Here is a 13,611-nt window from a genome sequence, read left to right as displayed (position 1 = left end):
GAGGCCATTGTAAAGCGCTTTGGAATAAGGCGCTATATATAAGTCAGTCCATTTTATCGTGGTTCAATAGTGGTTAATAGTAGTATCTGTAATCTTCTGTTTGGGGGTCAATCCAGTCAGCTGACCTCATAAAACCACAATGTAGTCTTTGTATGCTTCAACCCTAAACCCCCACCCATGTCTTCTCCCCTCAGATCCGGTGAGCATGGTGAAGCTGCAGAACATATTCCACGAGTACGAGCACACCATCCAGAGTTGGAGGAACCGTTATGTCCGCCTGGCCGACAAGGTAACCCAGTTGGAGCTGGAGAGGGGCGAGCTAAGGATCACCATGGCAGAGACCAGAGACACCAAGTCTGCCCTGGAGCACCGGCAAGTGGAGCTGGACACGGACCTCAACAACCTCAAGTAGAGCACCTCTTTCTTTCTGTCTGTCTAGTCTCTCAACGTCAACTGTCCCAAACTCTTCTCTGTTCTCTGTCATCTTCTTTGTGTTTCTTTCTTTCTTTCACGTCCCTCTTCCTCTCATTTTTTCCACTCCTCTCTCTCTAGGTTCATGCTGAAGCAGGAGCAGGAGAAACACAGGAACGCCTCCATGATGTACGACAAGACCCGGGAACAGCTGAGGAGGAAGGAGGAGCAGCACCGCTCGGAGGCCGAGGAGAGGGAGAAGGTTCAGCTCTCCATGAGGAACCTGGAGCTGGAGATGAGAGCCATGGTCAACAACATGAAACAGGTTCGGCTTAGAGAGAGAGACAGAGAGAGACACAGACAGAGAGAGAGAGACAGAGACAGAGACAGAGAACCTGGAGCTGGAGATGAGAGCTCTGGTCAACAACATAAAACAGGTTTGGCTTAGAGAGAGAGACAGAGAGAGAGAGAGAGAGAGAGAGAACCTGGCGCTGGAGATGAGAGAGCCATGGTCAACAACATGAAACAGGTTCGGGTTAGCGGTCTAGCATAACGGCCAACTAGTGTGCCCATGTCGGCATTAGGTTCAAATCCGGCCCGTGCCCTGCTGACATGCCCTCTCCTCTCCTCCATACTTTCCTGTCTTATCTTCACTGTCTCTATCCAATAAAAAAATATGAGTGGGACGGACTGGCCCACACAAAAAAACAAACCAGGTCAGATGTGATGCCTCAGCCTACCTCTTTAACTGTAACCGCATCCGCTCTGCCCGTTTAGACACACGAATGCAGGTCAATATGTGCCAGTGGTGAACGGTTTGTATGTCCTCTAGCTGGAAGAGGACCGCAGCGAGACTCAGCGGCTGTTGGCCCAGGAGCGCAGCGCTCGCGCCCTGCAGGAGAACCTGCTCAGCAACCACCTCCGCAAGCAGCAGGAGATCGAGGAGGAGAACAGGAGGAACGTCAGCAAGAGCAACGAGGTAACGTCGAGTGTCCCTCGTGTGCCCTCAATGGACCTATCGCTAAGCCACGTCCCACAATAGAAATTATCCAATCATATCACAGCAAAAGTCACGACAGGCAGAAAACTCAGACAAACAACTTGCTAATATCTGATGGTGAAAAGCTTCTAGACTAAATATTCTTGTCATCTTTAAAAAAAACATGTCTATTACTTGCTGTGGTAAATCAGAAATCAGAAATGTGCCAACTCCCGCCATTGTAAGTCATTGAATGTCATTCAGTCACGGTCAGTCAGTCAGTTACTGTCAGTGAAGCGTTGTTTGTTTGTCAGAGTTTTCAAAGGCGGCGTGGCTTTAGCGATAGGTCCGTTGTCACACTGTTCCCTTGTATTGAACGTCTTGTCAGTGCCGTGTGGGTTGAGCGTGCGGTGCCTTGCCGTCCTCAGGCGCTGAGCCAGCTGACGGAGGCCAGCGACCGGGAGAAGGAGCTCCTCCAGCAGAGCTCCGTCTTCCAGGACGAACTGGGCGACCTGCGGACGGAGCTGGAGCGCTCGCGCTGCCACAGCCGCCAGGAGGAGGGCCGCCTGGCCGAGGAGATCGAGGCGCTGCGCGAACGCCTGGAGGACGCCCGCCGGGACCTCCGGCTCAGCGAGGAGGGCCTGGCCCAGACGGTCTACCAGTTCAACGGCCAGCTGACCTCCCTGAGAGCCGAGCTGGCCGTGTCCACCACCCGGCTGGAGCACGAGAGGCAGGCCCGAGAGCAGCTGGAGGCCCAGTCGGAGTCAGCCAGGACGCGGCTGGCCGGAGCCCTGCAGGAGGTGGAGCGCTGCCAGGCGGCCCGTTCGGACGCCGAGAAGGCCCTGCACCGCGAGCGGGAGGAGCGCCAGCGCGGCCAGGACAAGCGCACGGGCGAGGCGGCCAGCCAGCGCGAGGCGGTCAGCGGCCTCTCCCAGAAGCTGTCCAAGGCGGAGGCCCGGGCCAACAGCCTGGAGAACGAGGTCCACCGGGTCACGCTGTCGCTGACGGAGAAGAGCCTGCTGCTGGACGTCCTGCAGCGGGAGAAGGAGGGGGCGGCGGCCCGGCTGAAGGAGCTGGACGGGACCCTGGGGGCGGAGAGGGAGCAGTCGAGCCGCGCCGGCGCCCGGCAGGAGGCGACCCAGGAGAGGCTGGCCCATGCCCAGAGCGAGGCCGTGCTGCTCCGCCAGCAGCTGGAGGAAGCCCAGAACAAAGGGTCGGCCAAGGACCGCGCCGTGACGGACGCTCAGGAGCGCTTCAGCGACATCCTGGCCGAACTGCGCTCGGACTGCGAGGGGAGGGTGCTGCTGGTGGAGGACCGGAGCAAAGAGCTGGCCAGCAAGGCCGCGGACCTCCGGGACCAAGTCTTCAAGCTGGAAGAGGAGAAGAGCGACAGAGAGGTAAGGCCGGGATAGAGTACAGTAAGAGGATTTACCTCTCCCCCTTAGCCCTTCATTCTTATGCAAGCTGATAGTGAGACATCAGTGTCTATCTGTCTCTGTCTCTGTCTCTGTCTCTGTCTCTGTCTCTGTCTCTGTCTGTCTGTCTGTCTGTCTATCTATCGAAATGCCCACTCTGTTTTCTGTCACCAGACTGGTCTGCGGCTGTTGCAGCAGGAGCTGGCTGACTCCCTAAAGAAGCTGGCGATGAGCGAGGCTTCACTGGAGGTCAACACCCGCTACCGCAGCGACCTGGAGGAGGAGAAGTCACGCCTGCTCAAGGACATCGACAGGCTCAAGGGGAAGGTACGACGCCCCCCTGTGGCTGTTTGGAGTCATTGGCGTCTACAATACAGAACGAGCTGTATAATGTGCAATCAATCAAGCTGTCTTAACCATAGCTTGAATTAAATAACTCACTAGAAAAATCTGCTGTCTGCTGGCCATAAGACCTATGAATGGTAGATGGCAGTTGATTTGATCAGAGTGATATCAGGGTTCCCATGGGTCCTTGAAAAAAAAAAATCAAGATCTTAAAAGTTTTTGAAAATAGACATGGGTCATTGAAAGTGCTTGAATTCCCTTCTCTCCCTCTCTCTCTCTCTCTCTCTCTCTCTCTCTCTCTCAAAAAAAAAATATATTCAAAAATGTTTTACTTAGCTCATCAACTAGTAAATAAGTCTCTGTATTGCTTAACTTTACACATATTTCACAATATATTGTTTTGCTGTTCTGTGGTAGAGAAGGCAAGAGACTGTTTGTTGTCTGTGAGCGGATAGTTCCTATTACATAAATTCTCATCTAGATCTGTCTCAAACTATGACGTGTTGGGTCCTTGAATTTGAGGGAATTGAGTCTTGAAAGGTGCTTGAATTTGATGTTTCAGAAGGTGTAGGAAACCCTGGATATGTCATGGCCTGGGATTGACCTGTAAGATGACTGTCTGACCTCTGGTCTGATTGGTAATGTGTTTGTTTGTATGTAGCTGGAGGAGAGTGAAGACCAGTATGTCCAGGCGGAAAGGCGCATCAACAGTCTTAAGAATAGTCTAGACGACAAGGAGCGTGAGCTCTGCAGTTCCGCTCAGAAACTCCAGGAGACGCTGTCGGCCTCGGCAGGCTCCAACATCACCATCAAGCAGCTGGAGGAGGCCATGCAGAGGTATCAGAACACACATTCTCTGAGATAAATAGGCTCAAATTAAGAGGGTTTAAAGTACGTAGATGATACTGCACATGCTGTCATAATAATAATAATAATACATTAGACTTATATAGTGCTTTTCTAGACACTCAAAGACGCTTTACAAACTGAAAAGATCGAGTAGTAATAATAAAAAGAAACAAAAAAAAACTATAGGGGCCTAATTAAGGTAGTGCTGGCGATACATGGGAAGGGGAGGGGGAGAGGGTTAACTGGTGAAGTCATAACTGCTCCAGTCATTTGTTTTGCACCCAACGCTTGTTAATAAATGAATTAAACCATGTAGTTAATGCGTCGTAGCAAGACGAGAGCTTTTAAACTCAATGATACTGTGCTTTTTTTTGTCATGGTGCTAGCAAATGAGTAAATGTGATTGTCAATCTGTTGTCACTGTAGGCTGGAGATAGACAACGCCAGGCTAGAGGCTGCAGCCAAACAGCAGAACAACAGAATTGAGACACTACAGAAAGGAGTCCAGGACGCTGCCGTGGTGAGTCACTGTCTCCAAACCTATCCACCCCCCGTTAGGTTAACCCCTACCATCACAACATCAGTGGAACCAACCCTGCTTTACTAAGTACAGACTTGTAAGAAGCACAATATTTCAATGAATATTTCAATGAATCTGTATTATGTTAATGTAGGTACTGTATAAAATGTACTGTTTTATTGCACCACCTTCTTCACCCTTATACAAGCTCAGGCATCTCCAAATGTGGTTTAACAAATAAGATGCAATGCAATGTTATTTAAGTACTATTATTATTATTAAGGTGTTGAATTTCTTTACAGCCATCTGACTCTTCACCCGGAGGAGGGGTTGGTATTTCAGATGTAGTTGTGGTCGTTTCTCTGGGTTGATCTATGGTCTGGAAAAATCCCCCTCTCCCCCCCCCCCCCCCCCATCATGATTGCCCTGCACCTTAGTCACTGTAATTAGACAGTGCCTGTGCCTTAGACACTGTGCCTCTTACACAACCTTTATACATCAGAAATCCAAAGACATTGCATGAAAGTGTTGTTTTTTTATCATAAATGTCAGGTTGGTTTTTCAGGGTGTGTGTCTTGGTGATGGTTTCTCTGCCTCAGTAACTTCGTTTCTACCTATTGTAATCTTGGTGCGAGGGGACTGACATTCTTTTGTTTGTATTGAGCTGCATGTTGCATGTTTACATCCTCTAGATTGAAGTGGTTGGTCCTTGTGTTTCCACGGTGATCCAGATGACGAGCAACAGAATTCATTCACACATTTCTTCACCTTTTCTTTAATTCCTCAGACCAGGAATCGTTTTGAGGACTTGGTTACAAACCTGCAAGGCGACAAGATGTCTCTGGAGGATAAACTCAACCACGAGGTCGGTCACCCGCTCAGTTTGTGTGGCATGAAGGTTGTGTCTTGACAGTCCAGTGTTTCCCCTGGGTTTGCTGCCTTGGGGGGGTGGCATGGACCGTGGCATGGAAACTCTCTCCCTGCAAAAACTCTCTCGCGTGGCGCGCACACTCGCGCACAATCTTGTACGCGAGTGTGTCCAGCGCGAAGCAAAGTGTAGAGATAGATCTGGCTATGCGAGACTACTGGCGGACTAACGTTACCAACAAACCCATGGGCTTGCCACTCGCCAGATTCAGGTTGGGTGCATTTTTAAAAAGCGGATATTTTAGCCTACTTGTCAGATGTTTGGTGTCTACGTCCGTAGCCCGCCCCCCCAAGGCAATGGTAGGGGAAACACTGCAGTCTTACGTAGCTGCCTTTCACCTCTCCATCGTCGGCACTGATCTTTAAACACCAGATAGTGTTTGAATTCAATATGGTGTGTGTGAAAGTGTGAAAGTGTTTCTTTCATATCAGTGCAGATGAAGGAAAGGACACGAGGAAGAGAAGAATAGTCAGTTAAGCATAGTGATGTATATCTGTTTTTTTGTGGCGCCTCCAAATCACTTAACACCTTTGTATGTATATCCCCGTATCCCTTCACCCTACCCCCCTGCGCTCCCTTGCTCAGGTGCAGAAGCAGAGCATGCTGTCTCACAACGCCCAGGACTCACACGCTCTGTGGGAGGAGGAGCTGAAGAGCCGCTCCCGCCTGGGCTTGCGTATGGCCGAGCTGGAGAAGGAGAAGGGAGAACTCAGCAGCCAGGTGACTATTAGTGCATATTTAATTAGGTAACGCCTCATTTGCATATCTATCAGTTAAAAATGTTACCCTATTCACCTGCCATGTCTCACTTAAAGGTTACAGGTATTTTGGATTTTGGCAAAAAAAAGCGGGATTTTTGGGAGGGACCTGGAGGCTACATTTTTTATAAAAGGTCCCTAGAAGTCAAATCAATCATCAAAACATGTTAGCGTGTTACGTTTTAGGATGTGTTCAAAAGCAAGGACTAATTATTAATAATAATAATAATAATAATTATGTGTAGTTATGTGTTTTTAGAATAGATATTACATAGCAATGTTTTCTTGTTAGCTCCTAGGTAGTTAGCTACCATCTTGCAAATGTAGTTGCAAATGCGTGTTTTGATTCAGAGTGATTTTCTCTTTCCGCTTGAGGTGTACCAACATTCAAATAAGCACATCTTCAACTATTTTCAATATATGACACATCATTTGAAAGCTTACCATCTGCACTTTCATAATCTGTAAAAAAAATAAAAAGTAAATTAAAAAAATGAAAAGGACCTTGCCCTGGGTAGATCTTTTTAGACAGACTGGGGATGTGTTTTAAGGACTTGTCATCATTCCCTCTGTGTTCCAGATGGAGATAGAGAAGAAGAAAGCTAAAAAGATATCAGAGCAGAAGAAGGCCGTGGACACCAGGCTGGACCAGGAGATGAATAGAAACACTGAGCTCCAGAAAGAAATGTACAGGTGACACCTTACTTTCCACCACAGCGACCCCCTCACCAACGGCAGAGCGACCCCTATATGTGTACTAGCTACCGTATAGAGCCTGGTAGAGTGCACTCCTCCCCCGCTTCACCCTCCCCTGGTGTCCCTTTCTGTGGGTTTTGTGTGAGTCAGATGGGTTCTACTCTGTCTGTGGGTTTGTTTTTCATCTGAAATGTACTTTATGTACTGTATGTACTGCTTCTTGTTTGTTGTCAGTTAGATATGCCTTGTTGTTGTGTTTATGTGTTCATTAGTTAGCAGTCGACCACACGATTATTCTGGTTCTTTCACATGTCAGTGTCTGACATTAACATTGAGTTCATATGTGTGTGTGTGTGTGTTGTGTATAAGTGCAGTCCATTGTGACTCAGTAATGGTATGAGGTGTTTCCAGCGTGTATAGCTGTTTTTTTATCCTATTTTTTTGTGTTGTCCACCAATGAGAGTGTGTGTGTGTGTGTGTGTGTGTGTGTGTGTTGCAGGTTGCGGACTCTGGTAAAGACTGCTAAGAAGAAGCTGAGGGAGCAGGACGGGCCTGCTGCTGAGCTTGGCTCTCCTATGAGCAGCCTGAGAGGGGAGATGGACCACAGACACTCCCAGACTGGACGGATGAAGGACAAGGTACCTTGTTACCTAGGCTACAGCGCCTCAGCTAGATCAGCCACCCATAAAGGGGTGAATCCCCGGGCTCTCATTACTGACCTAAGGACCCAGCCTGAGGTCCCGAGACATCCACCTGTTGAAGTTAGTGTAACAGTGAAGTCATTTAATTCGATTTTTAAACAATTATGCACTGGTTGCATCGTAACCCCTAACCCATCCTTCCATAGGTATGGAAATCCATTCAGCATAATGCTCGCTGTCTACGTCGGCGGCAAACCAAAACTTGATGCCAAACTTGTCAGGCAAACTTGTTTGTTAGTCATGCAAGACGAGAACTGCTTAAAGGGGGATTAAGCTTTTGTTGAAAACAATAGATGTTGGCTCCTGGCTTATAACAAACAATCGAATTACGCACAGTAGTAAGTGTTCCAAATATCTGTAATCTGGGCCAATTTGTCTGTCTCCTTGCCCGTTTTTCATGTTCTTCTAATCAAAACACAGGAATTGCATAGTTTTACTGAAGCAGTTCCATGACAGTCTCAGAAAAGAGGCATGTACACGTCGTAATATCTCCAAAGGTTTGCCAATGCCATGGACCTTGGATACATAGGCTGCATTTACACTGCAGGTCGTAATGCCTAGTTCCGATTTAGTGCCTTTAAACGTTTTTTTGGGAACGCCTGCTTACACCTGCTTTTTCAAACGACCCACATCTGATACCTGTGCTTACACTGGTAACATTTGTAACGATCCGCATGCGACCCACACTCGAAAACCAAAGTAAACAGACAGCCGGGACTCGCGATGAACGCATACTGTTCCGTCCATCCCTCTTATCCGGTGTTCTACCTGTCCTCTGACCTCATCACATCCACAGGTGGACGAGCTGTCAGTGCAGCTGGAGAAGGAGGTGTCCCGCTGCAGCCAGCTGGACCGGCTCAACGGGGAGCTGAGGGAGCAGCTGTCCTCTCTGAAGGGCCTGGGCCGCAGCAACGAGCGGCTGGAGCACAGCAACAGGCAGCTGGAGGAGGAGGTGTCGGGCCTGCGGAGGCAGGTGGAGGCGGGCCTGATGGACCAGGGCCAGGCCGAACAGTACCGCCGCGACTCCGAGGAGAGGGCCCGCCAGGAGATCCGCCAGAAACTGGAGGAGGTCAACCTCTTCTTGCAGGTGGGTGGGGGGGGGGGGACACACTGGTGGATGAAGGCTATATTAGTAGATAAACATCTACTTCCCCCTATACTGTGTCTCCTGAGACACCTGCGTCCCCCTATACTGCGTCTCCTGAGGCACCTGCTTCCCTCTATACTGTGTCTCCTAAGATTTCTACTTCCCCCCTTGTACTGTTTCTCCAGTGTCTATACATTTTAATATATTTAAAAATAAATAAAAAAATCTTTATTCTTCTATCATGACGACTGCCAATGGCCCCTGGCCTGAGCTGGATTACTCTTCCTGCTACAACTGATGAATTGATGATTCACTTGCTTCAAATGTATCGATTGTAAGTCGCTTTGGAATAAGCCGTCTGCTAAACGCCAAAAACTTAAATGTAATGTACTGTATCATTTCATCTGCCCACTCGTTTTAGTCAAATCTGTACATGTGGCTATATTATCGGAGCGTTATGCTCAGAGCACTTATTGGTGGATGTTCTTTTTCCCATGTAACCATTACAAATTGAGGCAACTCTATAGTATTTAAGAGCTTTTTATCCTGCGTTAACAGACATAACCTTTTTGTGTGGTGTAAGTGTGTTTCAGACCCAGCTGTAGAGTTCTCATGGCCTGTGACGTCCAGTACAGATGTTGTGTGTGTGTGTGTGTGTGTGTGTGTGTGTGTGTCCCTCAGACCCAGGCGGCATCCCAGGAGGCTTTGGGGCAGATGAAAGCGGCCAACGAGGCCAGCCTACGCTCGCAGCTGGAGCAGCGCATCAGGGAGCTGGAGGGGGAGCTGGGCCGGACCCGCTCCACCCACCAGGACAGCCTGAGCCAGCGAGACTCCACCCGCACCGAGCTGGACCGCTACAGAGAGCTCTACACCGAAGAGCTGCGTCTCCGCAAGGCCCTGGCTGCCAAACTAGACAGGTGAGAAGCCTAGGGGGGTTCTTTGTTCTTTGACCCTGCCTAGAATGGGCCTTTGTGTTCTTAGCTTGGACTAAGTAGGCCTGGATAAATGACTGATTGTCAGTCCTTGGGCGTGTATGAAAACATTAAAGTGACGCGGCGGTAGGGCCAGGCAGGCAACTTCTCTAGGTTGTGGGGCTCTGACTCTTCTCTCTGCGTTCTCTGTCCCCAGGTCAAACGAGCGCCTGGCCGAGGCCAACGGCAAGCTGCTGAGCGAGAGACAGCGCAGCAAGTCCCTCATCGCCAGCAGCATCGCCAACGGCAACCTGGGCGGGCCCCCGCTGGACATGGGCTCCTATGGCTCGGCAGGGGCCTTCGGGGCCACCTTGGGGCCCCTCAGCAGGAGCTTTGACCTGGGGGCACCCCTCCTCAGCCCCCTGAGGGAAGGACAGAGCAGCAGGGTGGAGGCCTACCTGGCTAAGGTGAGTCAGCGCTGGTCAACACACTTCTGATTGGTTAATAGCAGGCGTCGCTTAGAGTATTGCTTGAAAATATGAAGTGTTTAGGGTTAGCAATTCTTCTGATGGCCTTGATTTATTTTTAAACCATTTTAGGACCTTTCCAAATTCCATCTCCATGGTGACATCATTGTTCACATTATTTTTTGATGTTTAATAAAGCAAATTGTTTTATCGTATGTAAGTATGTAAAAAGAAATCTTAACATAGGTACAGTAGGACAGTGGCTAGGCTAATATAGGCTATTCTGATTTCCGGTTGTGAAGATGATATCAATACATGTTTTTGTTTTTTACGAAGAGTAACTTTTGCACACTAACTAACTATGTATTTAAATGAATCTGAATTACCAAACTCTTCTTATGGCTTTGCTTATACTTTTCTCAATTGCTTTCTTTCTTCCTCTTCTTACTAGACCTTAATAACTACATTTCCATCCTATCCTTATTCCTTGCACCTTTCCTGTCCTTCTGGAGTTTCTCTTATAGCAGGACTTTGTGCCTAACCTCTTCTATTTCTCACGCCTCCTTCAGCTTCTAGCTCAAAAGTCTGTCTCTCATCTCTCCTCTCTTCAGCCAGACTCATGATCAGGTGTGTAGTTGTGTGTAGCTGACTGACCTGCTGTTTCTCTCTCTCTCTCTCCTCCACCCCTCCTCACCCTCCCATTGGCTTATACTGTTGCACTCCACTTAACTGTGTTTTTGCATGGGCATGGGAGAGTGGCAGTGCTGGTTCAGTTCAGGGCAGTGGCAGTATCTGCAGCTGCAATCACAGCTGTCAGTCAATTTATTTAAACACGCACCAAGCTACACCGGTTTAGGGTGCCCCGGGGTGCGGACTCTAAAACAGAGAATACCAACAGAAGAATATTGTAAGGGATTTGGGCCATTTTTGGGGGGCCGCTACCCATACGTTTAGCTGTGTTGCTCATTCCAACAATGCATGATCCTTACAAGTTGTACTTCGTTGTAAAGGTGACTAATCAGGCTTTCCAACGATATAAAATACAATACCAATTGGTATTATTAAAGGGGAGGAATAATCGACCGATATAACGTTTCCCAACTTTTTTGGAGGAGTTTATATATAACACATCAGAAACGTCTCACGACAGTAGTGAGTTTGAAGCAAAGTCTCTAGATCGGGGGTGGTCTTGATTTTCAGTGGGAGGTCGTTCCACAGCCTGTCACAAATATCAAACTGAAATGAATGAATAGGTGGAAATATATTTGTAGAAAAGGTCCAAAACAAGATGTGACAACTGTCTTCTCATTTGTTATGAGTTGTAGGATTGCTTCAGGAAACAATCCAACGTTTTGGTATCTCAGTCATTTAAAATATTAGTAGATATTAGTAAATATTAGAATGCAACATTGATAATTTCTGAAGTTTAGAATACAGATGTGTCGTCTTTGTGCAGGTTCGGTCATCAAAGCTTTATTTTTTAATGTACCCTACCCGAATGAGACCATAAGTAATACTATAGTATTACTAATTGTGACGTTGTAGCTGTTACGTCGTTGTACCTAAGATCATTCATTCATTCATTCATTCATAAATAACACCTTAAAAATAGGTATTGTTTGGGGTAGTGGTGGTCTAGTGGATAGTGAGTTGGACTTGTGATCGGAAGGTTGTGAGTTCAAATCCCACCTGAAACCACACCACTACTAGTGTGCCCTTGAGTAAGGCACTTAGCCCTCAGTTACTCCAGGGGGAATGTCCCTGTAATTCGTAATTGTAAGTCGCTTTGGATAAAAGCGTCTGCTAAATGGCAAAATTATTAAATTAAAAATTTATTACATTTCTAATTTATGTTAGTTACAGGCCCATTCATTTCCATATAAAATGATTTCTGGTTAAATGTTAGCATATAACACCACTAGCTCAAACAAGGTACATCATTTTCTTACTATTCTATTCTGAACAGTCTTGGTGTACTAAATGGCCAGTTTCATTTAGTCTTGGCTGTCACTGTGTCACAATTAATTACTAATTACGGTAGTCCTCAACAAAAAAAAACTGAGTTGACCAAGAACGAAAATACCCAAAAGTCAACGAGCCGATCAAACAGGGTCAACCCTACACATCTGTGATGGCTCTGTAGCTGAAAAATCCCACCTCAAGACCTGCCCTTGATCTATGTCAAAATCACGATTCCTTCAAAATGTGTCCTCTAGCTGCCCCACTATACCACACAGATAGAAATAGAATGAGTAGAATGGACACAGTCCCTCAAACAACAGCAATTCGGACGACTGCACACCAATCACAGATGTCGAGCATGTGGGGAAAATGGCAGCATTTAGAAATTGTTATTCATATGAATAAAATGTGTTTTCAACTTTTCAATGATTCTCAGCATTAAAATTACCATTAGCGATTACCATTAGGCTACATGCCTACATTCCACTAACTAGGCCTTTTTATGCCCAGGCTTTTTTTTATATCCCATCTCCAACAAAGATTCTATTCACTACATTAAGTAGGTTTCAGGAAGAAGAAAAAAGAATACCGCAATATGTAACGCCATGGATTTGCAGTCTACTAAAAAAGAGATGCACTTGTGTTTTTCTCATTGCTTATTTATCCCTTTGGGCTTTCAATATCACCACTTCCTGACAGGAACTGGTATCAGAAGACCTGGCATCAGAGCGCAATTTGGCTTCTCCATGTAGACAACTTACATGTTATAACATATATTTACATAAACATGTAGTGCTATTTTCTTTAGTGCCAGTGCATTCCCGCCAAATAAATGTTGTTATGGTTAATATAAGAGCATGCCCACAACACTCAGTGGCGACATTTCAGCTGGAAGACTCATTGGTGCTAAACGTCGTCATAATTTGGACGGAGGATCTGGAGTTTTCTCCCAGGAAAATGTGGTCTTCTGTAAGCACATTTAATGCAATTCTACATAGATTTCAGAAGCATTTTTCATCAACAGTTTGCTTTTTACCGAATCATAACATTAACCCTAACCCTGCTGTCCTGTGTCAATTTAGCGTGTCTAAATATTTCCCTTTTAGAGAGAAGAGAGTCAGTGCTTCAACCAAGTGAAAAAATATTTGAATGTGTCTCATTGAGCAAGCATATAGGCACCTATAGGCAATAGGGTGCAGTTCATCAAGGGTCTCAGCTCACATGGAATGTGTTTCCCACCAGTGTCAATCAAGTCCCTGAACATGGTTATTGCGGGAACGCATGGACGGTTGAGTCTTTTGGCCAGGGCTGTTTCCTGATAACCTGCTGGTTTCCTGAATTAATGATAGGGAGAGACATTCATGGTGGATAAGGCTATATATGGGAGGACAGAGATTCTTTGATTGTATTTGGACTGTATATTATGGTCTGTCGTTTGAACTATGAATGGGAATTGTTCACAGAAATATTGCTAAGAGCGATGATTATTTTGAAAATTACACCCCAAACCCTTGAAAACGTTTATTGAAACATAAAAAAAAAAAACGGAATGTTGAAAATGTCCAACAGTAAGCTATTTGTA

At 46.8% G+C, this 13,611-nt stretch overlaps 1 protein-coding gene across 1 annotated transcript in view; it reads left to right on the top strand.

The window, feature by feature from the left end:
* Positions 1-13,611, top strand: part of ankrd26 (ankyrin repeat domain containing 26) — a gene marked incomplete at its 5' end in the record, with an annotated part of 32,185 nt that overhangs the window by 16,734 nt on the left and 1,840 nt on the right. Inside the window, 15 exons of the mRNA XM_080539502.1 lie at positions 195-408; positions 553-736; positions 1,244-1,390; positions 1,819-2,787; positions 2,980-3,132; positions 3,812-3,987; positions 4,426-4,519; positions 4,822-4,848; positions 5,307-5,384; positions 6,033-6,167; positions 6,786-6,898; positions 7,401-7,539; positions 8,399-8,689; positions 9,371-9,606; positions 9,818-10,067. Of these exons, the coding sequence (XP_080395628.1) occupies positions 195-408; positions 553-736; positions 1,244-1,390; positions 1,819-2,787; positions 2,980-3,132; positions 3,812-3,987; positions 4,426-4,519; positions 4,822-4,848; positions 5,307-5,384; positions 6,033-6,167; positions 6,786-6,898; positions 7,401-7,539; positions 8,399-8,689; positions 9,371-9,606; positions 9,818-10,067 (3,206 nt within the window). The remainder of the gene's footprint in view (positions 1-194; positions 409-552; positions 737-1,243; positions 1,391-1,818; positions 2,788-2,979; positions 3,133-3,811; positions 3,988-4,425; positions 4,520-4,821; positions 4,849-5,306; positions 5,385-6,032; positions 6,168-6,785; positions 6,899-7,400; positions 7,540-8,398; positions 8,690-9,370; positions 9,607-9,817; positions 10,068-13,611) is intronic.

The sequence above is a fragment of the Nansenia antarctica genome (genome assembly GCF_963989245.1).
Source record: "Nansenia antarctica genome assembly, chromosome: 9".
Taxonomy (NCBI): Eukaryota; Metazoa; Chordata; class Actinopteri; order Argentiniformes; family Microstomatidae; genus Nansenia; species Nansenia antarctica.
This window is presented reverse-complemented; position numbering and strand designations above follow the sequence as displayed.